Raw genomic sequence first — 25,294 nt, forward strand, 5'->3', positions numbered from 1 at the left:
TTCCTTCTTTATCAGACAGCACACGTCTCAGTCTGTTTCTATCGCCTGATTGAATCATCACCTAGAATGACCATCAAAGCCAGCTTTGTGTACGACAGGAGGCACACATGAGAAGGCAGAGTCATAAACCCTGGCTTGAAAGGCCTCCTTGAACTTCTAAGGCCAGAATATGGAGGCCCGGCTCTCAGACTGCACTCCAGTCATTCCAGTGCTAGCGTTTCATACAGCCTCGGGTGTGCTGCCGATGGTGATTATTTCAAATTACAGTTTACCTGCCGGGGGGAATGCAGCTAAACCCTGCATTTAAACTGATGAGAGGTGGCAGTGTAGCTGCTTGTTCAGCAAAGAAGAAAAGAAAAAGGCAGAAAGAAAGACTTACTCGATAACAAAACTTTGTTGAACCTTCTGACAAACCAAATTTAAAACATCATTCATCTCTCAAGCCCCCCCCCCCAGAAGCTGTTTCAGGTATTTAGATCCATCCACAGCCATTATTATAAATATGATAGAAAAATTCTAACCATTATTAAAATAACACAAAGACACACTTGCCAAACAACACACAGGGAAACAAAAACCAAACTTGCCATTGTGAAAAACCACATGGATGGGGGAGAAATTACTGGAGAAAAAAGTCTGTACTTCTGGCTCCTTTGTTTTGTGTACAGACCAGTTAACAGTCTCCTCGGTTCTTCAACAGCCTTAATCCACACAAACACACATGAGTATCTCAAGTATCTCATACTTCGCTTGTGGCTGATTAGTCATGCAAGAGTCTACTCCGCCCCTCCAAACCTTCCTCTCTCAAGTTAATTTCTTGTGGTTCAATCAAAAGGTCTGCTCTTATTGCTTGACTAATCCCGGGGTTACTTTAATTCTGAAAGACTAATGAGACTTATCTTTGATCCAGGTCCCATTTGCAAGCTGTAATAACTTGTGCTCAACAAACATATCAGTATAGTGAGCTACTCTCGTTATAAGCACCACTCGTCCAGCGCAGCACAGTGCTGGCAGGGTTTCGACAGCAGAGCACTTGGTGTGTGTGTGCAACCTGACTGCCGATAAGGCGATGCCTTCCTTCCATCTTCCCCCAGCTGCACGCCTGCTGTTTTTCCCTTGGGAACAGGCTACTGACCTCTAGTCACAGAAACGTGCAGTTTTCAAAACTCTTTCAGTCAACATTATTAACCTTCTTTCTTTTACCTTTGTTAATACAGGCTAATGGATAGCACTAAAAAATCACTGGGTGTTCTTATTGAAAAGGCACATTCCAAGTCCTGGTGGCCAACACCTGCTCCGGCCAAGGCCTCAGTTACACGATCAAATCCTTTATTGACTTCATAATAATAATAAGAAGAAGAGGAAGAAGAACAAGAAGACAAAGAACAAGAAGAACAAGACGAACAAGAAGGTGATTATTTTGAAATGTTTGTTCCCAGCTCTTATACATGTTACTTATAAAGTTACTTTAACCATTGCATTTTGAAAGGGAAGTAAAATCCCAAACTAAACTAAACTAAAATCCCAAAAAGTGATCTGATGAAGGTGGGGGGAGTGAATACCAGCAGGTGTGTGGGGTCACCAGGGCGGGGATTGGGAAGCGTTGCTGTAAGCCAACAAAGTGAGCCCCCGGTAGAGAGAGAAGCAGCTCTGTCCCTGGTGCTGCTGTGCACTCACCTCCTCTCGTAGCCCACGCACCACAGCTGTCCCTCACAGCCCTGCTTCCACACCTTGACCATCCGGGTGAAGGCCTGGACACAAGGCTGCCTGTGGGCCACCACGGTCAGCTCCCTCTCGGCACACACGTGAGGCCTGCGAGGGCGGGAGAGGACAACGGCAGCTGGAATTAAACATGGCCGACCCCTCCGTGCTTGGAGCGCCAAACACTGGAACCCAACAGCAAGAAAGAAAGCCAGCACTCTCACAGCAGACACAAACACAGCACAGGTGTCTGCCTGTTCACAGCCAGTGGACACCAGCTGCACAGAACTTTGCACCACATGCAAGGAACTACTCCGATGCGTCAGTGTGACCCAAACTTTTCTTGGAGGCACTCTGACTGAAATATTAAAATTAAAAAAAGGCACACTTGGCGTTCTCCCTGCTATCCTTCAAATACGCAAGGTCCCATTTAAATCACTCACATTTGCCATTATTTGTATTCTTAACCAGATGCAGGAGGATACAGTTAAGTGTTCATTAGAAGCAGCCATTGTTCTTTCTGTTTGAAATGAAAATTTCCTTACTAACAGAAAGAGGAAATAATGATGTCCTTTTAACACACTTCTCTTCCATGCTTCCTGCCAGTTATAGATCGTGGATGCTTTCTGGTGTTAAGAAGAGACAATCAAAGACAAAACTCGAGAATAAACAAGATCTTATCAAATTCCCTGTTTAAAGAATCGATAAAGGCTGAGCAGTGTACTGGGTGACCTCAATGGCCACATTAAAATTACAAATAAATCCTCAGTTTTTTTTCCCATTATCCCTGGGTAAAAAGCACTGTTTACTTTGGAATTTCTCTCCATTACATTTTTCAGAGGGAAATTCCTGTAAACCCTTGTTTGTTTAAAGAGGGACAGGCTTCTATAGTGAACCTGCATTACACAGAGGACATCAAATTCTCCCACGTACAGGAAAAAACACAATCCATCCAGTAGGTTATTCTTTTTTCACTCCAAACCCTACTCTTCTTGTAATGTACAGCAATCTAGGGTTTTTCCAAACCTCAATCTGCAGACTTCAGCATTGAACAAGTTCTTAGAAGTCCCCGTTTTTACAAGGCAAACTGAGAGAGAATTACTCATCTCTCACAGCAGCAAAGGAGAAGTAGTTTTCCGGGGGGCGGGGGGGTGAGACCCACAGAAGCACTTCTGATACTAAGACACAGAGTGAGGAGATGGGGGGAGTCTGAATGACACAGGCTGGTGATTTCTTTTACTTTGGAAGCTTTAGAAATAACTCTCATCCCGACAGCAAGTTCACCAGCACATAAAAAGACATAAGAGCTTAATCATGCTACTTTTATGGTATTATTAGAAAGAATGGTTAAGTACACATTTTTGTTAAAGCTGACAAATCCATGCATTTTATTTTCATTTCAAAGGTAAAAAAAATAAGATGTTGCAGCTTTGATTTTTTGGGTTGTATTGGACAGTAATTATTGAAGTACTAGATTTAACATTCTAAGCCTGTTGACTTGTGAAGTTTTGAAATGGTAGCTCTTGTCTCATTTTTTTCATGCAGTCATGCGGGGGCCTTCAAACCTCTTCTTTGCTGAATGGACCTGCAGACCAGATCTAAAACTACTGCATCTCCAAAGAAAGAGGGTCTTTGTTAGGCACTAGATTTAGAAGATTTGAATAACTGGCATAAGCAACTACAAAGAAAAAGACACGACTTTTATGATAACTCTGATCTGGGAAAAAATTCAGAACCCACACAACAGTAAAGTAGTACTGTGGTTAGAAATGTGGAAATGATTCTTTCCAAACACGATTTAATTCACACCAGTGCCATGACAACTGCCGTGCACCCTCTAAAACATGCCATTTCACTGAAACATAGGTCTGAAGGACTGCACTCCCTTGTCTAGCACAATATAAGCATCTCTTAGGTGATAGTAAAACAGTTCCTACTGTACAAGCTACTGTTCTTTTCCACTGTTCAGAAAAACATATTTCACATTCCCAAGCCATTAAGAATCAAGACAAATCTTTTCTCACTAGTTTTATGTATGCACAGTCTAAAAATGTCTCAAGTAGACAATGCAAAACACAGACTTGCATTCACTGCTGTGCTTATGATAAAACTGTTCTTTTTTCCCTAAATGTGAACACAAAAGAAACCACTCTTCACCAGTTTATAAAATAGACCACAATGCTTTGCTGTATTGTTGGCTATAAAGAATGCCTTTTACAGGTAAGTGCTTATTACCAACCATCTGTTTTTACATGTGTTACAGTCCTCGGAAACTTACATTAGGCCACAATCACTCCTATAATTATCCCCTAAGATGAGAGAAGAACCACTGAATTGATTACAGAATGCACAGACACGTCAGATTTAAAATCTGGATATTAAATGTTGAGTTGTCACCTGTAATACAGATGGAAGACTGTGGGAAAGGCGAAGTTCCCATTGCAGAACAAAACGTATATTCTGTTGTGTACACTTACAGGAGTAGATTCTCTGGCCCTGATTAGCAATAGTCCAAAACGTGCTTATCTAAATTAACATTATTTCTTCCAATAGGAGTGATAATAAGGCTATATGAAGCCAACAGTGTTCCATTCAAAACAGACCTTACATCTTATATGTAACAGACATTCCCATCTAACAAGCTTCAAATTAAATAATTATCATTTTGAGCCAAAAGTTATCTTTTTTATTAAAAAATAAGGCAGGATTTGTTCTGGCGGTGTACCAAAAGCTTTGAATTCCCAAGGCTAGTTGACAAGTATTTAAAACTAAAGACCAGCACTTACGAAGGCAGTAGCACATGACTAATGTCAGAGTTTATTACGGCATACTATAATGTTCTGGTCAGCTGCCGTGCTGACTGATATTCCCAGAGATGCAAGAACTACATCTGAAAATGAAATTACTGAATGGTTTTCCAGTACACCTGCAAGCATGCAAAAACAATTTCAAATATCACTCCAGGATGACAAATATATAGATTGATAAAGACTAGGACTTTGCTGCCTATTACTATTACTACTAGTACTATTACTAATTAGATAAGAAAAAGAAGCTGGACAGATCAATAGAAAATAGAGTTTGCAATCTGATCTTTAAAATAACAAAGGGATGCTGATATGGCTCCACTTTATAGCCCCACTAGTATCAATTACTTAACCATATGGGTTCTATTAAAAGAGGCAGTTATCAGGGGAAGTGCTAGTCCCCTCCTTTGAGAAACATTATTAGCTTTTAAACATCTCTGAGACCATATACAGAGACTCAGGACTGTTTTGGAAGGATGGCTTTTATTAGTTGTAAAAAACTAAATATTTATTCTCCAGGTTAATTTGCAAGCAGGACAAGAAAAAGGTGCCTCCATAGAACCTTATTTTGACAGATCACAATATAGCCTTGAAATTGCACTTAATTCTTGAAGAAAGGGGTTTAATTTATTAAAAGGATCAAAAAGCCAGTCTGCACAGATTTACAACCATAGCAGTGGGATAAAATAAACCAACACCCCATTGTTTTTTAAATTACCAAAGATTTCAGTTCAAAGAGCTTCTGAAAAAAAAATCCTGAGAAAAATAATACACTAATAATGTGCTTTTTTAAAACGTTTGTCTTTCACTCTTGATGCAAAGCTGTAACCCTGAGCTCAATGTGGTTCCTGTCGCTTGTTCTGCACAAGATACTGCTATCCTGCTCTGCAACTTGTTCCACGCGCCAACAATTTACTCAGAGCTTCCACTAGTATTGTGTACTATTATAAAAGTTTTGAGTGCTACAGTATTAATACGGTTTGGTTTGTTTGAGAAGAATCCAAAGTTTATATTTAGCTATTTTGAATTCACATTGATCACAGCACCTCAAGTTAAAGTAGTGGCCGCTATGAAGTGTTGCAGTAGTTTACTACACACTGTCAGGTGTTCCTCGTCATTCATAAATGTCGCCCTCTGCATAACAGGGCTTTTTTTTACTTAAATCAGTTAGAGAACTTCTTTAGAAGATGGAGACAGAACTGTGCTTCAACATAAGGAAGAACATTCAGTAAAAAGCTGTAAAAAAAAAACAATTCAAATGTCCAAGACATCGTTGTATAGCTTTGTTAACGGAGCACAGCATACCCTATATCCAACTCAAAGCAAGTTGCATCACCTGATCAGGGGGATACAGATTTCTATAGGGATACTGAATTGGATACGACGCCGGGAACGTTTCGATGAGCGTCTTCTAGTTTTCCCTAAGCCTTGAAATAGCATCATTTTTTCAGACTTGCATTTATTATTTGCAAAAATCAATCAAGTATCATTTATAATTGTAAAAAGAGGCGTGCTTATGGGTGCTGTATTCTCCAAAGTAGTTGTCAGGACAATTAAAGAGCACTGCAAAAAGTACATATATAAGAACCGCAGCAGACCGAAGGACGGCTCCTGGGAAAGCGTTAGTTTTGGTGCTGATACAGAACCAGCGGGTTGTGCTATTTAGGTATCACTTTGGTTTCAAAGTCTGTCTTCGCGGTATGCTGCGTCACGCACAGATAGCAGGACAGATTTAATATTAATTTGCCTCTCGAGTTCTGTTCTGCATCAAGCCGAGCCGGTGAATTTACCAGTTTGTTATCTTCCACGTTTCATACGAACGCATTCACAACATCCATCCCACTACGGAGAGACCCGTGACTGAAACGTGTGAGATAAGCCACATCTGTTCTTATTTACAGCTTTATTTACTAAGGTAACTACATTAAAGTGAAACTGTTTCCCTACCGTCCTTTTGATTATCGAGAGTGCCTTAATTACGCATAACAAGCCTCATAAGCGTTGAACAATCGTAAAGGACACGTAACGAAGATGAGTCACGCTCTGTTTCTCCAGATTACAAAGCTCTTTTACAAGTACACTTTAATACGCTATCCGTAACCCTGTTAAACCCATACAATCCAGTTTAATTGCAAACCTAGTTGCGGCGGTATACAAATTACCGTGTCTCTATAACCTGCGCAAATTGCTCAAATTCTATTTAAAAGCGCAAAATACGTCAGACGAGAAACGTGATATTATTAGAATCCCACTATTGATAAAAAAAGAGGTTTTCTCTCGATGGAGAAAGTTTATTTGCGCAGTAAAGTTTAAACCACTGATGCGTTTTTCCCCCCACTGTAGTGCTACAGTATTTGCATTTGCGTTTGACGGGAATGATCCGCTCAGATCTTTCACTCCAATCCAAGTTACATTCACTGCGCAAAAGACGCAGTCTGAAGATCTGAACCTGCCCTTCTTAAATTTCCGATGTCTGCGAGCTTCTGAAAAGGAACAGATTGCAGCCCAGGACAGCCCAATTACAATGTCACAATAAAAGAAATGTGATCGTATTTCATTGACGTTAACAGCGTGCAGGAGCGTTAGTGAAAAGCATTTCTAAAGTTATGAAATTAAACAGAATTCTGACATCTCATCACTTGTAATCTGGTTACCAAATCCAGATTGTGATTTTATGTTTGAATACACAATTTAAAGTGATTAAAACAATAAAGAATAAGTAGGCATATATTGGATAAAAATGCACGCATCAAACTACAAAATACGTTAAAGTGTAATACAGTGACATATTGTACTGTACTGTACGTAACTTTAGTCCAGCAGCCTTAATAATGTTCTAAAAGTGATGGCAAAGGCAAAATCTTGAAAGTCTGGGTGAAGGCAGTCCACATGTCTTAAATTAAGATCAATTTTGCGCTCTTTAGAAAGCGCACCCATAAACTTTTTGGAGTGTACAGTAGGTGATAAAACGCTTATTACTCACATGTAAGGCTGAAGGTTACTTCCATAGTGTGATGCTGCATAAATTCCGTTTATAACGAACAGGAAGACAGCACAGAGCTTCAGCTCCATTATTTTAAAGAATAAACACAAAATGCTCTTCGTGAATAAATTCAAGCATTGAGGAACTGAAACTAAGACAATAATTTCAAAAATAAAGTTCCGGCTTCCTTCCCTACGAAATTTAGTAGGGGGGCGTTTATCCAAGCATCGTATTCCGTTTCATGGAATAATTGCCAAGTTGGGAAAAAAACACTAAACGAAATTTTAAGCAAAAATATCAAAAGAGAGTGCAATATAACCTCAACTATTAAGCGGGAGTGTTTGACTCCCTCGCAGTTTCTGAGAAGAAACACTTCTGAGATCTGTTTATGATGCCACGGTTTGACAGCTGTTTCTCAAAGAAATCCTGCGTTTTCTGTCGTTCCCGGTTCCTGGGCTACAGTATCCGCAGCACCTTCACCAGCTAATCCAGGCGTGCGAGCAGCGCGTGAGAGCTCCGATTGTCAATGAAGAGGCTCGAGGAGACCAGACCCCTCCTCGTGCGATCTCCGTTTGGGAGGAGATGTCGCCAGGTTGGAAACGCCCATCTCAGGTTGGACATAAAATTCGTCAAATTCATATTCAAGACGTTTTAGGTTGCCGGGTTGAAGTAAATGCCATATCCTCCAGATTATTTACCCACACAGAATTACACATCATTATCGTACAGTATATGAAATGGTACCAAGGTACATTTTATGTTGACTTTAATGTCGTTTATATTGGAGGAGGAGGATGAGTGTCGAGTAGTATCAAAAATCCAAACACACCCGTCAGAATTTCCGTGTGTCCACTGAAAAAGAAATAGGAATTTAGGAACATAGGAAAATTGTGCTGTGATGCTGTGCATACTGGGCAACTTAATTAAGAGGAAATATATATTTTCTGGAACTCTTTTCTAATGTCCAAAGTAAACACCTGCAAAAACAATTATAACCAGACGAAAGGTCAGTTTGGAGAATATCAGATGTCTTGTAGCTCCGACAGAATAATGAAGAACAACTGACGAACACCAAGGCGGCTTATGATGAAATAAAACTACCACACACATTCTCCTCTCAGTAAACGGAGTGTTGTAACATGCCGACAACAGGAGTTAATCAAACACAGAACCTGCCGTTTCTGGTTGATTTAAGAGGTTTTCCCAACATGCAAATATGCAACAAACATGTTTTCTTCATTCCTTTATTTTACTCAGTCAGTTGATAATAAGCTCTCCTTTCCATTGATGACCAGGAGACTCATTCACACAGTTTGCGCACTACGGGGCATTCACTGGAACCATCTGACTGAAGAGGTTATCCCAGGGGTCCATGTAACTTCTTTAAGGGACCAAACAACTTGCTCAAGGGTTCATGTAGCTGCCTTAGGGGACCAAGTAACTTACGCATGGGACTGAGTAATTTACACAAGGGGTCGATGTAGCTAACTCAGCGGACAAAGTAACTTACTCAAGGGTCCAACAAGAGCGTCCCACCCGACTGCAGACCACAGATCTCCTCACTCTGGACCTCTGTCCAAGCTACGTCTCCACGCTGCTGGCTTAAACCAGGTAGCCCTGACGCATCTTCCTGTGCTGATGTCTACTTACCAGAAATACGACTCTCTGCATACGCTTTTTCTGCCAACAGCTCGTCCTATATAAATAACCTAACAACGTTACACACCGGATCACGTTGATTTCACTCAGAAAGACCCTGCTATCTGCTGGTACCGTATAAGGTCATATACAGTGGGTTTTTTAGATCCCCACTGGTACAGACAGATGTTTTAATAGTCTGACCTAACCTTGGTTGTGTGGAGAGGTCGTCAGCCTTTTTAAAACGACTTCTTATCAAAGTTTCCTCAAAGGCAACTCTGTGTTTTCCTTTACGAAAACCTTGATGCTTTTCCAACCCGAGAATCGAATTGTTGAAAAATAGTATTTTATTTGTAACACTCACACTCGGTGCTGAGAACACAACTATGTCGCAACAAACGCTTGTAATCTCTTGAACAGGTAAACGGGCTATATTCTTTGACTACCAGACACGTAGACATTCACGTGTCTTATCCATGAAAGTACACCAATTATTTCTTTAAAGAATACAAAAGACAAAAAAAAACCCCACTATAACCAAGGATGCATTTCAAGATCAACTTAAAAATGTATGCAGAGATTTACGTTTATTAACTCATTCAAAGCGCACGCAAGTTCATAAAGAGTATTATGATTGCGGCTTTGGGATCTAGAGCCGCAAGGAACGAAATTCCTCTTTTCACCAGAGCGTGAACTCCGGTCTTGCTCTCTCGGCTCCCTCGTTTTGCGTTTCGACGCGCCGATCCAAGAGCCTGTAGCCTGAGGGTTTGGCAGATGAACGTCTCTTCTTGTTCCTCGAGTCAGAAAGTCAGTTTTGCCTAGTTTCTATTATTACAGCTTGCTTCGGCTACTGCCTATAAATACTCGGAAAACTGGAATTAATTCCATGGTTGCGCTCCACTCTGTCAAAGGCTAATCGGGGGCTTGGTGACTTTTAAGATGGATGGATTTCATGTTTCTTACAATTAAGCATGACGCGCCGTGCGTGTCAAGACTATTTTTGAGCAAAAGGGACAATATAGGAAAAGAACGACGAACAATACAGGACACGCGTGGAGTCGGAGCCGTTAATAAACCCGACACTCGACAGGCGAGCAGGCCTTTTGCGGAGAGGTAACCCAGATTAACCGCAGTCTTCTGACATCTGACCCCCTAATAAAAGAGAAACGTACCTTGGGGAAAACTTTGCTCCTATGAAAGTTGAATACCCCCCTCAGTTTTACATTTGTAAAACATTAAGGTACTTTCCATTAAGTGGGTGTAATTTTAGACGAAGACAAGAGGGGTTGAGTAATCTCTGAATATCGCTAATTTATTAGTCTTTACATACGCCTAGTATATAAGAGCTATCAACCACGTTTTTCAGAAACACATTCTTGTTCTATGCGAAACTGGTTTTCAGTCAAATATATTATTCGATGTATTCTTTAAAAACAAACATGCATACCCATAAAAATATAACAATTCGATTTTTTTCCATGCCTGTATGAATAAAATGTGTTAAAGTTTTCCTGTAAGACGGCAGCATGTACTGTAAATATACGTACAGTAGGTCCGTGGTGATACTGTAGGTCGCTTGTACGCGGTTTTACATTGTATTGCATCATTTTATCAGAGCAAAATATAACGCGTTCTTTTCGCAGGTCAGTGATATTGTTCTCTATTAATTTCATTGCAACTTGTTGAAAAAGCATTCGCGTGTCTAAATTCATCTGTCCTCCCGGGGCTCAACGAACGCGTTTTCTTCAGGGCGCAGGGCTGACCAACAGCTCTCTAAACAGAAAAAAACCGCCGAAGAGGCTTGCGGGGAGAGCAGTGTGCATTACGGAATAATCTGCATAACCCCTATATCCTGGTAGAAAAGGAAAAGAATGCCAATACTTGGCAAGGGACCCCCAAGACTGCAGCTGGGTCAGAGGAAGATCACTTTGAACCTCAACATTTTGAAAAGCCGATCAGATAAAGGGAATGCGTCCTTAGGCCAGGTAATAATAATAATAAACTTTATTTTATATAGCGCCTTTAAAGGTGGCTTCTCAAAGCGCTTCTCAGGTAGTCAGAGGAGAGGACACCCTTAGATTTCAACACTTACTCTCTCAATACACAATACAGAGTAAGGACAAAATAGCAAATCAGACCTTTCAAAAGTGGCCAAAAGAATAGTGGAAGTTCCTTATGTTGAATTAAAGAGCAACAAAAAGGTGCAGGGGTTGAATTTGTGGTCAGTGAGGAGGCTGGAGGTTGAAGAATGTGGGTGGGGTGGTCTATGTCCAGACCTGGTGCTCCGGAGGTGTGTGCAGGTCAGAGCTGTGATCTGATTGATGCTGTGGCTGGGGGTCAGGGGCTCAGGGTCTGGGCCATGCTGCATCTCCTGAAACACTGCTCTCGGTGTCCAGCCTTCCATATGGCCAACTTGTGATGCCACCATTACACACACACACACAGGTCAGAGGTCACCCAGGTTCAGATTTCCCTGCATGGCGGCACAAATAATAATCGGAAGTGTGCACATTCTGCTGCAGTCAGACAGCGTGTGTGGCTTTATGGCGGTCAGACATTTCTGAAGCTTGTGTTCTCCCTTAGCTGCGACACAGACAGGAGAAAGAGCATTAACATATGAAAAGCTAGAATGCAAGCCAGCAATCCCGAGTGTCCAGGCTGTCATTCTTTATAGCAGAATGCAATTGACTGCAATAAAGCGAAACTCTTGCAAAGACCTGGTTCACATCAAATGTCAGCACACCTTCCAACAGCAAGTTATAAACCCACTTCTTGATGGCAGGTTTCCACAGAACAGGAGCAAGAGTCTCCTGACAAACATAACCTCACCCAGTACCAACTTTAGTTTCCCAACTGGCGGACTGATCACAGTTCTGACTCCTCCTGTTCTTTGTTCCCTTTGGTCTTCTGCTATGCAAGCCAACCCGTCTGCCAAGACAATAAATAAAAGCAACACCAATCACCAGGGAGCTGCTGCTGTAACTCACTATGGCATTCCCAGAGGTCGTATTGCAGAGCTGAACACAGCCACTTTAAAACCAAATTCAATTTTGCAAAAGACTGACTGCAAGGTCCACTCTGTATTGTCCTCAGAAAGGACAGAAAAGCAGAGAAAACAGCAGAAAAGAACATTTTCACCACAAGAACTACATTTTAAACTGTGTCAGCAATTTCTGTGTCGCACTGAACTCCCCAACATGTTCAGACCTTTCTGGGACTCTGATGTGATGTAGATCATATTCGCGTAACCGCAAATTGATTTTATTCTTTCTGGTCTCTTATAAAAGAATCAGGAGAGAGTGAAAACCTAATCTACCGAAAACTTGAAGACTGCCAAGTGTCTTGAGAACTGGTGTTAGTTAGACAGGAGGATTTGAATGTTAATGAGACAAACGTTACAAGAGAGAAGTCAGTGTGCAACAGTCAGACTGGTAAAGCAAACAAAGCGTACTGCTGCACACAGAAAGAAAGTACAGCAGGAAAAAAAAGCAGAAGTCCTGCTAACAACTGTTTCCAAGCACTACAACATTTAGATAGTAGACTGTGTTTTGACTCTTGATGTTGCTCCTTTGGACATTACATATGAATTTGGTTAAGTACTCACAAACCTAAGAACTCTACGTGAGACTTTACTGTTTCCCACTCAGCTTATGGACAAGACTCAACCCTGACCAGCAGTCAGCGGCACAGCCCTCTCCTGATTTAATCGTCACACAATCTCGGTCACTAACATCTGGGCCTCCCTGTGATACTGGACTCTGTCACTTAAATCCCTGAAGACCACATTCATAAAACCATTTCTTAAACCAGATTTGCATGCTTCCGCCACTCTATGTGAAAGAGATTTATAAATAATATTAGTGAAAATATGTATTTTATTTTTAACTTCATGAATAAGTGTGTGTCTGGTTAATACGTGCTACCATACCAGGCAGTATTCTGGATTTCTGTGTGTTCACAAGCTGCCCTTTGTGAAATGCAGTCTTTATAACACACAGGAGGGCAGATGCCCCAGTATTTGGTACCAGACTCCCAGTCAGGCATTTCCTCTGCTTCTGTCTCTTCACAATTATTAACTGCCAATGCGGGAGCAAACTACCAACATCTGAGAGTCAGAAATCTTAATCGCCCAACAAGGGGACTAATTATCGAGTAGACACGTTTTTTCAGCTTTTTCTTTGTTGTCTCATTTGCAGAAGGAACTGCTGTTCCATCTGGTCTAAAAAAATGGGACACAAATTAGGAACTTGGCAATATTCAGAGTCTGTAAATTAATGCTAAATTACAATGAAAAATGTCTACTACAGTATAACATCATAAGGAATTGAAAAAAATAGACAACCTTAAAGGTTCAAAGTAATCGTTCAGTCACTCCTATTACTTTAAGAACCTACAATGCGTTTCCTTTCACAAGGAGGTATTTTGGGACTCAAGGACTCCTTTATTTCTCAGCCACAGCTGTGCTCCCACTCAGGTGCCACAAAGCTCCAACCCACACAGAAGTCCCTTCCTCGCACAGCTCAGTCTGAGGACCTCTGACCTTTGACCCCGGCAGGGTGACAGCAGCGTTATCCGTGACACATCAGCTCCCACGCAGTGTCCTGCTGCAGGGGAACCCCTTCCACATGCTCTGCGGCTGTCAATCCACTGCAATCATGTGCCCGTCCTCTCCTCTGACCCTTCTGATAACTGCAAATGTGCAAACACACAGAGGTCAGCGCCACAGTGCTCACATGCCCCTCATTCCACTGCGATTGTTTATTAGGAGGTAAACCACTGCACTTGCCTTAGCCTCCAATTAAAAATACTCCTATTAAAAACTCGGCTTCAAACACTTTTGAACCAGAGCTAAAATAAACAATTGCCACTAGCTGTTATATATATTCAGCCTTTCTACATATGTACAGAGATAAAAAGGAAAAGAAAGCGTGCTTTGTTGTGCATTTTCATCCATTTATTTTCTAACCCCTGTTTCCCCAATGCTGGGCCGTGGGGGAGCCGTAGTCTATCCCGGCAAGCAACGGGTGTAAGGCACAGTACACACCACTCCATCGCAGGGCAAACAGGCACACTCTCATACCAGGGACATTTTGGACTGTGGGAGGGACCCCACTTGAACAGGGGGAGCACATACAAACTCTAGCGATCCCAAGTCCGGAACTGAACTCGGGGCCCCAGCGCCGAGAGGCGGCAGCGCTAACCTTTGCTGCCGCATTTTCATTCAAATCCTTGGAAATTCAGAAACTTTCACTTAGTCAAAACATGCCAATCCCAATTTCAAATATGGTCCTGGCTTTAGATGCGAGGGGCGACATTTTGCTCAATGTTTTTTTTTTATTCTGATATGAGTTTTTGGGGTTGTCGGCATGCGTTTCTTAGTAATTGCCAATAAATGAAACGGGCAGATACGGTCATTTTGTTCACAGAAGTTGTCTTCCACTGCCATCGGGTGGTTAAAGTGAGAAGTGCACTGAACTCTCCTGTTCCGCGAAACACTAATAAAAGAGAAGACTACTAAATTGTCAAGGCCAGAAACAAAAATATAGAATAGAATAACACTCTACAGGGAGTACTTTTGCAAGGAACATGGTAAGAGTATCAGCAATCACACTTTGTAAACTCTGTTTTGCACCAACACGAAAAGGAAAAGTAATGTTGGAAACATTTCAGTGGTCTTTTTTAAGTCACCTTTGTTCTATATTTGAGAGACATAGCGATGCACAGTCAAGTGAAGGCGTTTATTTTCGCCTGAACAAGGGTTTTATGTATTATAGCAGTACACATTGTTGCAAAACTATCTTGTTATCAAATGTATTTATCGGTCTTTGCTATTATGCTTTTCTTTCTTAATGTCTTAATGTTTACCCTTTACTTCAATTTTCAAAGGAATATTAGGAAACTACCTTAATTACACAGAAACTAAAACAGTGATAAGTAAACTTATTTTTGGGGGGGTTATCAGGTTAATTGCCAGATTAATTCAATTTGTGTGCAATCGGACTGTGGGATAAGATTAAATTGTAACTAAAAATCAAATGCTGAAAAAAGTAGACCAATCAGTTTTAAAGTCAATCAATTGCCAGAAAGCAGAAAAGCTTGTGGAAAAAAGTGAAGTTTGTCCTGTCCGCCCACAATTTAACCCAATGCGATGGAAGACGGAGGGGGGAGGACTTATCTTTTCGTCCAAGTGCGGGTATGTTATTTACACACGATCCCTAACTGAACCTGCCTCGTCACTTGTCCTTTACCCTATGCTGCTCAGCTGACAAGAAGTTTTATTATGGTGGTGTCTGCTGGACTAGGCCTTTGCGTACTTCGTCGGCGGCTGGTATACGGACTCAGGCACTTACCTCTCCAGTTGCAGCGTAACATGTCCTCCTCCGGTTCGACACGGCCCAAACTCCCAGTCTCCGTGCTGGGAACCATGGCGTTCGGGGGGCGCGCAGACGCGGAGACGAGCGCCGCTATGGTGCGCGCTTTCTTGGAGCGCGGTCACAATGAAGTGGACACGGCGTTCATGTACACAGATGGACAGTCAGAGACAGTCATTGGAGGCATGGGGCTGCCCCAGACAGGTACCCTACCCTGCGTCCAAACCACTCTGAAAGACACGGGAGAAGGCTGTTTTTATGGAATGATTCAAGTGACACTTGTGATTTTGATTACGACTCATTGCATGTCCGCAAAGCATATTCATGCTATTCGCTGCAAACAAAAGTAGTTTACAAATTGTAGCAATCAGTATTTATTCATAATTAATAATATCTACAAAGAATATATAAATGAAAATGCAGATCATTAACAAAACACAAAAACTGGGCAAGCTAACGAACCTGAAAGCTTAGCTCTTCCAGTCCATAGATCATGAATGGGTGACATTTTCTCTAGCTAATACATAATGTTACTGTGGTTCTTGGCCCCGTTTGTTGTTGATTTATCACTTGAAGTACTTCAATCGCCTGCAGACTACTGAATTTATGATTCACTCTGCGGTGTGTGTCGTAACTACCTCCAGTTTTCTTATTGTCCACTCATCTTTCCATGTCTGGTCTCAAGTTCAAGCTGTAGACGCTAAGAAAAGATGCGGTTTTGTGTCTGTCTCAGGAAACCTTTGTAAATCCCAATCCCGATATCTGTACACATGCAGTAAAATCCAGAGAGAGGTTCAAGAGGTTTTTCCACTTCAGCATGCTGAAGTGCGCTCCCTGGCAGAAGGTTGTGTCTTTGTGTAGTAGTTACAGTCTGTTCTGAGGTCGAGCCGAAACCATTAATGGCACGAGTCTGACTCGCCCTCTAGACCTGAACTTTGGTGCCGAACAGACTAGGCCTAGAGGCAGGACGAGGGGACCGCTGTGATGAGCACCTTTCTGAGAGGTCGCATCTTATACAGAAGGAAAAATAATGCGAAGCAGAAAAGCCGTGTTTCGAGCACGGGCTTGGGAATCTCGGCGATGCCGCGCAGCTTCCACGATTTTTAGCTTTCCCTTCAGTTTTAGAAAAAGCCGGGTGGGTGGGGGGGTGAAGACTGTGTGAAGCAGGCTTCCTCTGTGTCCCCGGCAGTGAAAATGGCCACCAAGGCCAACCCCTGGGACGAGAAGACGCTGAGGCCGGAGAGCGTGCGCTCGCAGCTGGAGACCTCTCTGAAGAGGCTGCGGACTGAGCGCGTCGACATCTTCTACCTGCACGCGCCGGACCACCAGACTCCCCTCGAGGAGACCCTGAGAGCCTGCCAGGAGCTCCACAAAGAGGTAGACTGAGAGAGAGGGAGTTTATTCCTGCCTTCAAGGGGCAATTTGTTCTGCACTGTGGTGCAGTGGCTCGGTGGCTAAGGATCTGTGCCTGTGGCTGGAAGGTTGCCGGTTCATATCCCATGGCCGGCAGAGGAATCCTACTCCGTTGGGCCCCTGAGCAAGGCCCTAAACCCCAGCTGCTCCAGGGGCGCTGTATAAATGGCTGACCCTGCGCTCTGACCCCAAGCTTCTCTCCCTGTCCGTCTCATGGAGAGCAAGCTAGGGTATGTGAAAAGACAAATTCCCAATAAAAGTGATCTGATCTAATCTAAAGGAAAACACACAAGTAAACAATACACATATACTGTATTTGCACAAGAGAATCATCTGTTGAGCGAGGTTACGGCCACAGGCCCACAGGTATGACTGAGAACCTAAGCCTGTTTGTTTTTAGAGTGGGAAATCTGTGTCCTGAGGGGAGTAACTGGAATTCACTAAACAAAGGTGTGAAGGATCCTCTAGGATGGCATACACTTTGCACAAGACTTGTAAGTGAAAGATGTGGGGTAGGGCCAAACGATCAGCACCAACTAGTTTGACAGTACTCCCCAATTTGTTCTTACCCCTGAGATTCAGATTCCCAATTCAGCAGATCGGTGCAAAAGACACCAGCATCACGCGTGGGGCTCCAGGACAATTCTGCTTTTTGTTCTGATTGACGAGGTTTGTACTGATGTACGAATCTCTTCTTTTTTTTTTAAGGGGAAATTCAAGGAGCTTGGCTTATCAAACTACGCATCCTGGGAAGTCGCTGAAGTTTACTGCATTTGCAAACACAATAACTGGGTCCTGCCCACAGTGTACCAGGTGAGAGAGATGAACAAGGGGCCTCGTGTCTTTCACATTGCTTGGAGCCAGAATCATTTACTTAACATAAAATTGCTTGGAAACAAAACCTGCCGTTTCTTAAATACATAGGTAGCCACAGTTGGCTCGTTGGCTGCGATGTTGGATTACTCGCTATTTGAAAAGTAAGGATTGCCTGTGATTGAACCTAGTGCTTGATGTGATCTTTACTGGAAGGCAAGCCAATGATTAAAAAATACTTTTCAAGATGCACAGCTTTTTTGATAGACCCAATGATAATATGAGCAGAAGGGCATGTCTAAACATGTGTCCTGTTGTTTGACAGATCGCACTACTAAGGCATCTGTACGCCTTGATCGAATCGTATGCGTTTGGCCCTGTAAACCTCTCTCTGTGCCCTGCAGGGGATGTACAACGCCACCACTCGTCAGGTGGAGACAGAGCTGCTGCCCTGCCTGCGGTATTTTGGCATGAGGTTCTATGCCTACAATCCCCTGGCTGGTAAGCAGATACACCTCACTCACACACAGTGATGCCTTTAAACACTCTCTGGTCCTTGCAGTATCCTACTAGCACACAGTTTCCAGGAACTGGAAGATACAGGAAATGTAGAAACTCCTCTTTTGCAGTGTGACCAACTTACAGAGGATTCGGGATTTACGTAATAAACATGTAAAGAAATCTGAAACAATGTAATGGAAAAAATAGAACTTTTGTCTTACTGTCTTCTAATACATCTAGTGTGCTGGAGGTTGACCTGGGCTATCTTTGAATTAAGGTGTTGCCTCCAACTCAGTCTGTCTAGGCTTACAGACTGGTAGGGCTTGTAGAAACAAAAGAGAATTTATTTGAGCTATTAAGCATATGTGGTTTCCTAAAGTAGCCTCACAGGTAGCTACACTGTATGTTTTGTCTGGTTTCAAACAAAAGCTAAAAGGAGCCAGATTTCCACCTGCACTTCGAGTCCAGGGAGGACAGTCTAGATGCCTCCTCCTCCACTCCACATTAGTCGTGCTTGTAGGCGGCCCTGGGGTGAAATAAACCGAGAAAGGGGTCTTCTGTGCCTGCGGCGTACTTACTAAAGCCCTTCCTTCTTTTTACTTTTTCCACAGGAGGACTCCTCACTGGGAAATATAAATTTGAGGACAAGGATAGCTCCCAGCCCACAGGCAGGTTTTTTGGGAACAGCTGGGCTGAAGCCTACCGAGCAAGGTGTGTGCTGTACAAGTGCTCTTTTTATTCTATGCATGAAGAACCCGCTATTTTTAATATTTAATGTTTTACTGGGGAGAGATGGAAGCAGGTGGGGTTATTCATGGCTCTATTCTTCTGTTTTGGGGTAATATACCTTTACACTGCTCTCTCTCTAAGTAACTGCCAAGCTCTGAAGCAACTGAGAGGCAAACTGTCAGATTAAGACTCAAGCATTGATTTACCTCTGTGAAACAGGTACTGGAAAGAGCACCATTTCCAGGCAATAGATGTTGTGCAGAAGTCACTTGACGTGGTCTATGGCTCCAACAAGCCCTCCATGACATCAGCTGCCCTCCGCTGGATATACCATCATTCCCAGCTGCAGGTAACCTCTATCTGCCCCTCTGACTTCATCCAGAAACACAATAGGATCGATATTTTCATAGCTGTTTATGCCAGTTACTAAAAGAGATTACATAGTCACATATTGGAAGGAATTGTGTAGGTTAAAAAAACAATTCTTTTTGCCATTTCATTGCAACAGAATACTTTTTCATCAGCAAGACAAATCTCTTTAAGAGCAGCTGACTGTTCAGAATGTAACAGACCCACAGGGTCTGTTATGTAGCTATTGCCACCCGTTGGCCTTGCAATGTGGCGGATAGCCAGGTTGATGTTTTCTTTTAACTAATTGGAACTGTTTCAGCAGTGAATGTTTTACTGGAGAGAGGTGGAAGCAGGTGGTGTTCATTCATGGGTATATTATTCAGAGTAAAACTGGTATTTGCTTCATGAAGGTGTCCAGCTCATATGAGATAGAGCTGGGGTTTAGCAGTGTGACTGTGTGTGTGTGTTGATTCACAGGGAGAGAGGGGTGATGGCGTGATCATTGGTATGTCCACCATGGAGCAGCTGCAGGAGAATCTGGACGCCTCACAAGAGGGACCCCTGGACCCCATCGTCGTGGAGGCCTTTAAAAATGCCTGGGACCTGGTGGCACATGAGTGCCCCAACTACTTCCGCTAGGGAACCTGACCACACTGCTAAACCTCGGCTCCTGCTTCATTTAGGATGGAATTTCCATTCCTGGTGTGATAACCACAATGCCTACTCTGTTTGTTCCATCTGAGCTCTCTTATTGAAACCCTTTGCTGAACTAGTAATGTGACATTTGTAATTGCTAAAAAGCTGGAGTTTTGAGTTATTTTTAACAGCTTACTTCACCTGAGCTGTTGTAGAACTGCAAGCAACACTTCTAAATCATAAAATTATTAATTCATTGATGTGCTTGAATAGCTTAGTGGTTGGTGGTTTAAAACCCACTGGTTTAGGAAGATAAAATCCAACTGCTGGGAAATAATTATTCAAGCATGAGTGTTAAAAATCAGTAAGATAAGAGAAATGTATTTTAAATACCAATTTAAAATACTTATTTTTCATCTACTAAGAGTTTAATCTATTTCAATATACAATTACCATAAAGTGCCTTTTTTAAAATGCCCAAGACAGTTTTATGGAAACAGCTTTTTGACAACACTCATTGGAACATATACCATTTGGTGAACAAAAGATGCATTTCATTTCATGTTGAGAAGATTTAATAACGGCATTTGAGATTTGACTGATCGGGGTGGCATTTAAACCAGACCTTGCTCGCAAAAAACCCAAATACTGGATAAAAAATGAAGAGTTATATTGTGAATCTACAAAAGCTGGACTTTACAAAACAAATATCAAACTGTATCCTGTTATCTTGTACTTATTTTTACAAAGTATATGATATTTTAGATATACATTATTCTGCCCTACTCTCAGTGTACATCAAATTGTAGACTTTGTCTTTGTATTAACAATATTCTCCATGTACAATGCAAAGTTCTAGCCTGAGACACACTAACAGCACAGAGTGTAGTTTCTCAGTATACTGCATGCAGTATGAGTCTGGATGCCTTAACTAAGCAATCCTTGGCACTGTGAAAGTATTTAAGAAAACACTCATTCTAGAAAGTCTTGCAGGGAAGAGGGCACAACACAAAAACAGCATTCTTGAAATCCCACTCTGCATGCTCAGTCTCTTTTGCTTTCATCATCCTCCTCCTCTTCCTCCTCCTCCAAATCAGACCCATCCGCTTCCTCTTCTTCTTCACCCTGGTGTTCAAAGTCTCCAGTTTCTGAGTTCCACATGCACTTGATCGTCACCCTGAACTCAGCCAGCTTGATCCCGAGCAGTTTCTGAAAAAGGGGGAGGGTCTGTAAGGGTTACACTTACACTACACAAGGCTTCTGATCTTCCAGATTCACAAAGATGTGTAGGGTAGCAGCAGTCTGTTCCAGTGCCATTCATGCATGAAATTGACAACCCCATTGTCATAACCAAAAACACCCAACACTCTAGAGACCAACTTTTTAAAACTTCACTAATATGCGCATACTTGACTTGTAAAAGGGTTCAGTTTGAAAATCTAAAGCTGAAATGAAAGGAGAGAATACAACAGTGCATCATCTCAAAAACTAGAACTGGTTTCAGTTTATTTCTACTAAACATCTGCTTTAACAGACCACTGTATCTGGACCAGAGCAGAGGAATACGCACAAAACCTGTGCTAGATGTCAGGCTTCAGCACATCTTTCCATCATTCAATCATTCCGGTGACGTGAGTGAGTTTAACCTTTGGGCTAAATCTGGTGCCATTTGTGGGCCAGTGTAGCACTATGAATGCAAATCATAAGAGTGGTTTATCAGTCCTTCCCACCTGTGTTGTTTTTGCTCCTCTATGTCGTTCTAAACAAGCTGAACACTTTTGTTCACTGTATTTCTTGGAAATGATGCACAGACTGTGGCAGTGGCAAAGCAGTTAGCAGTCACCTTCTTGTGGGTTTCCTCCCACCTTCTTAAAGACTAGGTTAATTGGCATTTTGAAGTTGTTTTGTGTAGATGAGCACCTCACCATGGACTAGTGTTTTGTACAATCTAGTCCCTTCTTGTACCCTGTGCTTTTGGGATAGACTTTGAGTTGCCCTGACTTTTACTATAATAGGATCAATTAGAACTGGTGCATTTCCATTGCAATGGATTTTCTTCAATCATAAGCCTCAGATGTGAAGGAATACAAAGATGAAGATAAGACACAAGAGCATGCTTGACACTGTATGAACTCACCAGAATAGTAGCCTGTTCAGGAGTCAGGGTATCTCCTTCTTTACACACATCGTAGTCTTTCAGAAGAGTCACTACTCCTGCAGAGAAGACACACAGGACAATTAACACACACACAAAGTGAACACGCAGGCGTGAGTAGTGAATGCACAGTTTTAAAGATTAAAAATGATATAAACTGATGCCCTTGAGATCACTTAGTTCTTCATTAAAACTGCAGCTTGACCCCACAGCCTTCTCAGATGTACAGAGTATAAGAGATAATACAATGATATATGTTTCAGAATAATAACTAGAAAAAAGTTACTGACAGAGTGGACGTAACATAAAAGAACTCAGGTTAGGGGAGAATAAAGAAGCTTTTGCATGAAAAAAGCAGGAGCAGGCTGTGTTTAGTCAGACATTTCTTACCTTTCTTCAAAGCTGTGGGTAGACCCAGCTGTCTCAACTGTGGCTCCATGGAGTGAGAGAACTGATCCAAGGGTCCTTCATCTAGTGTGACTGCCATAGTTGCCTTGTTCCCTGCCCGTGCAAAATCTATTTCCTTAAAATGGCTAAAATACCTGTCACAGATAAGAAAGAAGTCTTAATTTATTTAAACAAATGAGCCAGCATGTGGCTCCTCTAATGCGTTTGCTCTTTAACTTCATTATCTGATGAAGCATACTGCGACAGGAAGATTTGATTGCAGCCAGACAGGAAGAGAAGGCATTATTTGTACATAGATATTACTTTGCTGTTAAATGTTTTTCAGAAGTGAAGACACTAGGGCTTCCGAGAAGCTCAACCAGTAGAGATACCTGCCCCAGACACACATTGAACTACATCTGCACATTGCTAGTCTGATTCTGGTTCATGTCACTAGCTGACTGTAACCAGGAGTCTTTAGATGGTGCCACACAAGCATCTGAGCACCCCCAGACTAGGGATAAGATTAGTCAGCCTGGGCTCCATGCCCTTTCTCGGAAAACATCAATGCCTGTGACCCACCTAGCACCCTCAGGTGTACAGTGAAGGTGCTGAAAGACACCCACTGCTGCTCCATTTTATGAAGGGAATGTGGAGATTGTAATAAATCAAATGTGAATGGCTCTAACAGGTGGGCGTGTAGGAGGATATGCCCACTTGTCAGTTTCATCCTGAGTGGTACAGGAGCCACTGTTAAATAATTTGGAATCCTAAATTTGGTGAATAATGTAAAAATAATTGGCTGCTGCAATATTTAACTCCCCCTGACACACAAAAAATACTCACTCTTGCACTTCTTCCTTGGTTTTATTGGTGAACAGCAGGCCTACCTCGCCCCTCAAAAACTTGCTGACCTACAGGATATAAAGATCACTGAGACACTGAAGACTGAGATCTGCGACTGAAAGAGCCAATAATAATTCAGGCATCATTTCCCATTTCTCTACACTTGGCACTAATTAGGTGAGTGTAAATAAAAGAGTCTCTTAAACAACAGTCAAGTAATGAAAGCACTACATTTGCAGATCCATCACATTCACAGCATTCTACTGTCAAGCGGGTTAGTAGTGTGAACACTGGACTTTCAAATACAGATTTCCACAGAAAGTCTACAGAATTTTGAAATTTCAGGTCCAAAGTCTTCCTTTTTAACATCATCTACCCTCAGAGTGAAATCTACCCCCTTATGTTTTTCTTACTTCACAATATTCTGGAATTAAGTTGCCTTTCTAGTGTTATTCAATGTATGAATTAAAGGCTTTATTGCAGACTAATCTTTGTCTCCTACGGATGAAAATGAACAGAACAAGGCACTGACTGCCTGGTATGATGTACCTTGTGTAAATTATCCTTGTATTCATCTGCAGGCCCCTTTCCCAAAGCAATCATCATTACTTTGTTCTTGCCAAAGAAGAACCTGAAGAAGAAAAAAGGGAGAGAAAGATTTAAACCAAAAATATGGCAATGTAAGTGAGGGACAAGGGGACTAGAAATGGCAAGGAAAATGGGGTTCAATGTTATGAGGGTGCTTTTATCAAGAAGACACTTTGTCTCACCTGCTGTGCTTCCACGCTGTCCTTATGTCTTTGAGTTTGCTGTTCCTCATATTGGCGACAGAGAAGATGAAGAGGTGGCTGTACATGTCCACACATTTCCGCAGCTAAGAGAACAGACATTAATTACAGCCGCAAACTATCAATCAGAAATCTTATGGTTGATAAGGTTCAGAGCCTATTGCATGGCGTGTGGACAGAGAGATATCTATTAACCTAGCCAGCATGTCTTTCGGAAGGCAGGAATGAACAGGATCACCCAGCGTAAAGGCATGAGAGGAAACTCCAGACAGAAAGGGATTCTCAATCTGTGAGCCAGCAGTACCAACAGTCATGTCACAATAACGCCAGTTAGCCTTAATGCATTGAAAAGGGAACAGGAAAACGGAAATTACCTCTTCTATTAAGTTCTGCTTGGATTCCAGTCCCTTCTTTGTAGTTTTTGTTAAAGAGACTGTAAAGACACATACCATGGTAAGGACTCCTTCTAAACGACATCTGTTTTACATTAATACTTTTTAATATGATTTTTTTTATGTTTTTAAAAGCACAATCTGAAAATTACTCTATCCTGCATTTAAAAGAAGATTAAGTCTGTAGATCTTCGCCCAAATATAAACCGCAACATCATAAACTCAAGTCAGAATTAGTACATTTCTTGATGAAGATTTGGCAAAATAAGAATTTTTGAAGGTTCACAGGCATTATCAATGAATTAGTGCATTTCAAATATTTCTTGTGTCTGAATGGATTACTAACATCGGAAAAATAAAATATTTCTCAAGTTCTAACTGGAAACATAAACTACTTCACACTGAAATGATCTCTTCTAGTCAAGCAATACACTCATTTTATCACCACGTTGATTTTTCTTCCCCAGATAACATGCCCTCAGATCATGTCTTCGCGTTAAAAAAAATAAGGATAAAACTAAACATGTAAACTCACTTTTCTTGTCTCTCTTTGATTTCGGCATGATTCTCACGTTGCACCAACCACGCTACTCAAAGACCCCACACGCTCGCGATGCTTCCTCAAAGGCTGTCCACACACTGCCTGAAAATATACAGTCAACAGAATTAAATACACATATAATTATGTTCGTGCGATAAATACATTAAATACATGTTCTGGAATTTTTATTTTATTTTTCAAATTCGTATTCTATCTGGCAATTTGGAGGGAGTACATTTTTA

At 41.8% G+C, this 25,294-nt stretch overlaps 3 protein-coding genes and 1 long non-coding RNA gene across 4 annotated transcripts in view; 1 reads left to right on the forward strand and 3 right to left on the reverse strand.

Moving 5' to 3' along the window:
- The window catches only part of LOC148817542 (uncharacterized), a 130,234-nt gene extending 122,534 nt beyond the window's left edge, over positions 1–7,700 (reverse strand). Inside the window, exons 1-2 of the mRNA XM_088938429.1 lie at positions 7,492–7,700; positions 1,678–1,812 (exon numbers count right to left, since the gene is read on the reverse strand). Of these exons, the coding sequence (XP_088794555.1) occupies positions 1,678–1,812; positions 7,492–7,580 (224 nt within the window). The 5' untranslated portion in view covers positions 7,581–7,700. The remainder of the gene's footprint in view (positions 1–1,677; positions 1,813–7,491) is intronic.
- A 3,415-nt stretch (positions 7,701–11,115) lies between these two features.
- On the reverse strand, positions 11,116–15,588 carry LOC148817543 (uncharacterized). The gene is made up of 3 exons (XR_016094600.1): positions 15,480–15,588; positions 13,670–13,818; positions 11,116–12,057 (listed from the first exon to the last, which is right to left on the reverse strand). It is a non-coding gene; the product is annotated as an uncharacterized LOC148817543 (long non-coding RNA).
- Positions 15,407–21,431, forward strand: akr7a3 (aldo-keto reductase family 7, member A3 (aflatoxin aldehyde reductase)). The gene is made up of 7 exons (XM_088938393.1): positions 15,407–15,704; positions 16,690–16,877; positions 17,622–17,726; positions 18,131–18,227; positions 18,839–18,938; positions 19,176–19,305; positions 19,785–21,431. The coding sequence occupies exons 1-7, from the start codon at positions 15,410–15,412 to the stop codon at positions 19,944–19,946; spliced, it is 1,077 nt and encodes a 358-aa protein (XP_088794519.1). The 5' UTR covers positions 15,407–15,409; the 3' UTR covers positions 19,947–21,431.
- Positions 20,306–25,117, reverse strand: mrto4 (MRT4 homolog, ribosome maturation factor). Its single transcript, XM_088938394.1, has 8 exons — positions 25,047–25,117; positions 24,494–24,552; positions 24,102–24,205; positions 23,881–23,962; positions 23,332–23,399; positions 22,489–22,640; positions 22,081–22,157; positions 20,306–21,152 (listed from the first exon to the last, which is right to left on the reverse strand). Exons 1-8 carry the CDS (start codon positions 25,072–25,074, stop codon positions 20,988–20,990), a joined length of 735 nt encoding a protein of 244 aa, XP_088794520.1. The 5' UTR covers positions 25,075–25,117; the 3' UTR covers positions 20,306–20,987.
- Positions 25,118–25,294: the final 177 nt, after the last annotated feature.

This window comes from Atractosteus spatula, chromosome 20, assembly GCF_055471065.1.
Source record: "Atractosteus spatula isolate fAtrSpa1 chromosome 20, fAtrSpa1.hap1, whole genome shotgun sequence".
Taxonomy (NCBI): domain Eukaryota; kingdom Metazoa; phylum Chordata; class Actinopteri; order Semionotiformes; family Lepisosteidae; genus Atractosteus; species Atractosteus spatula.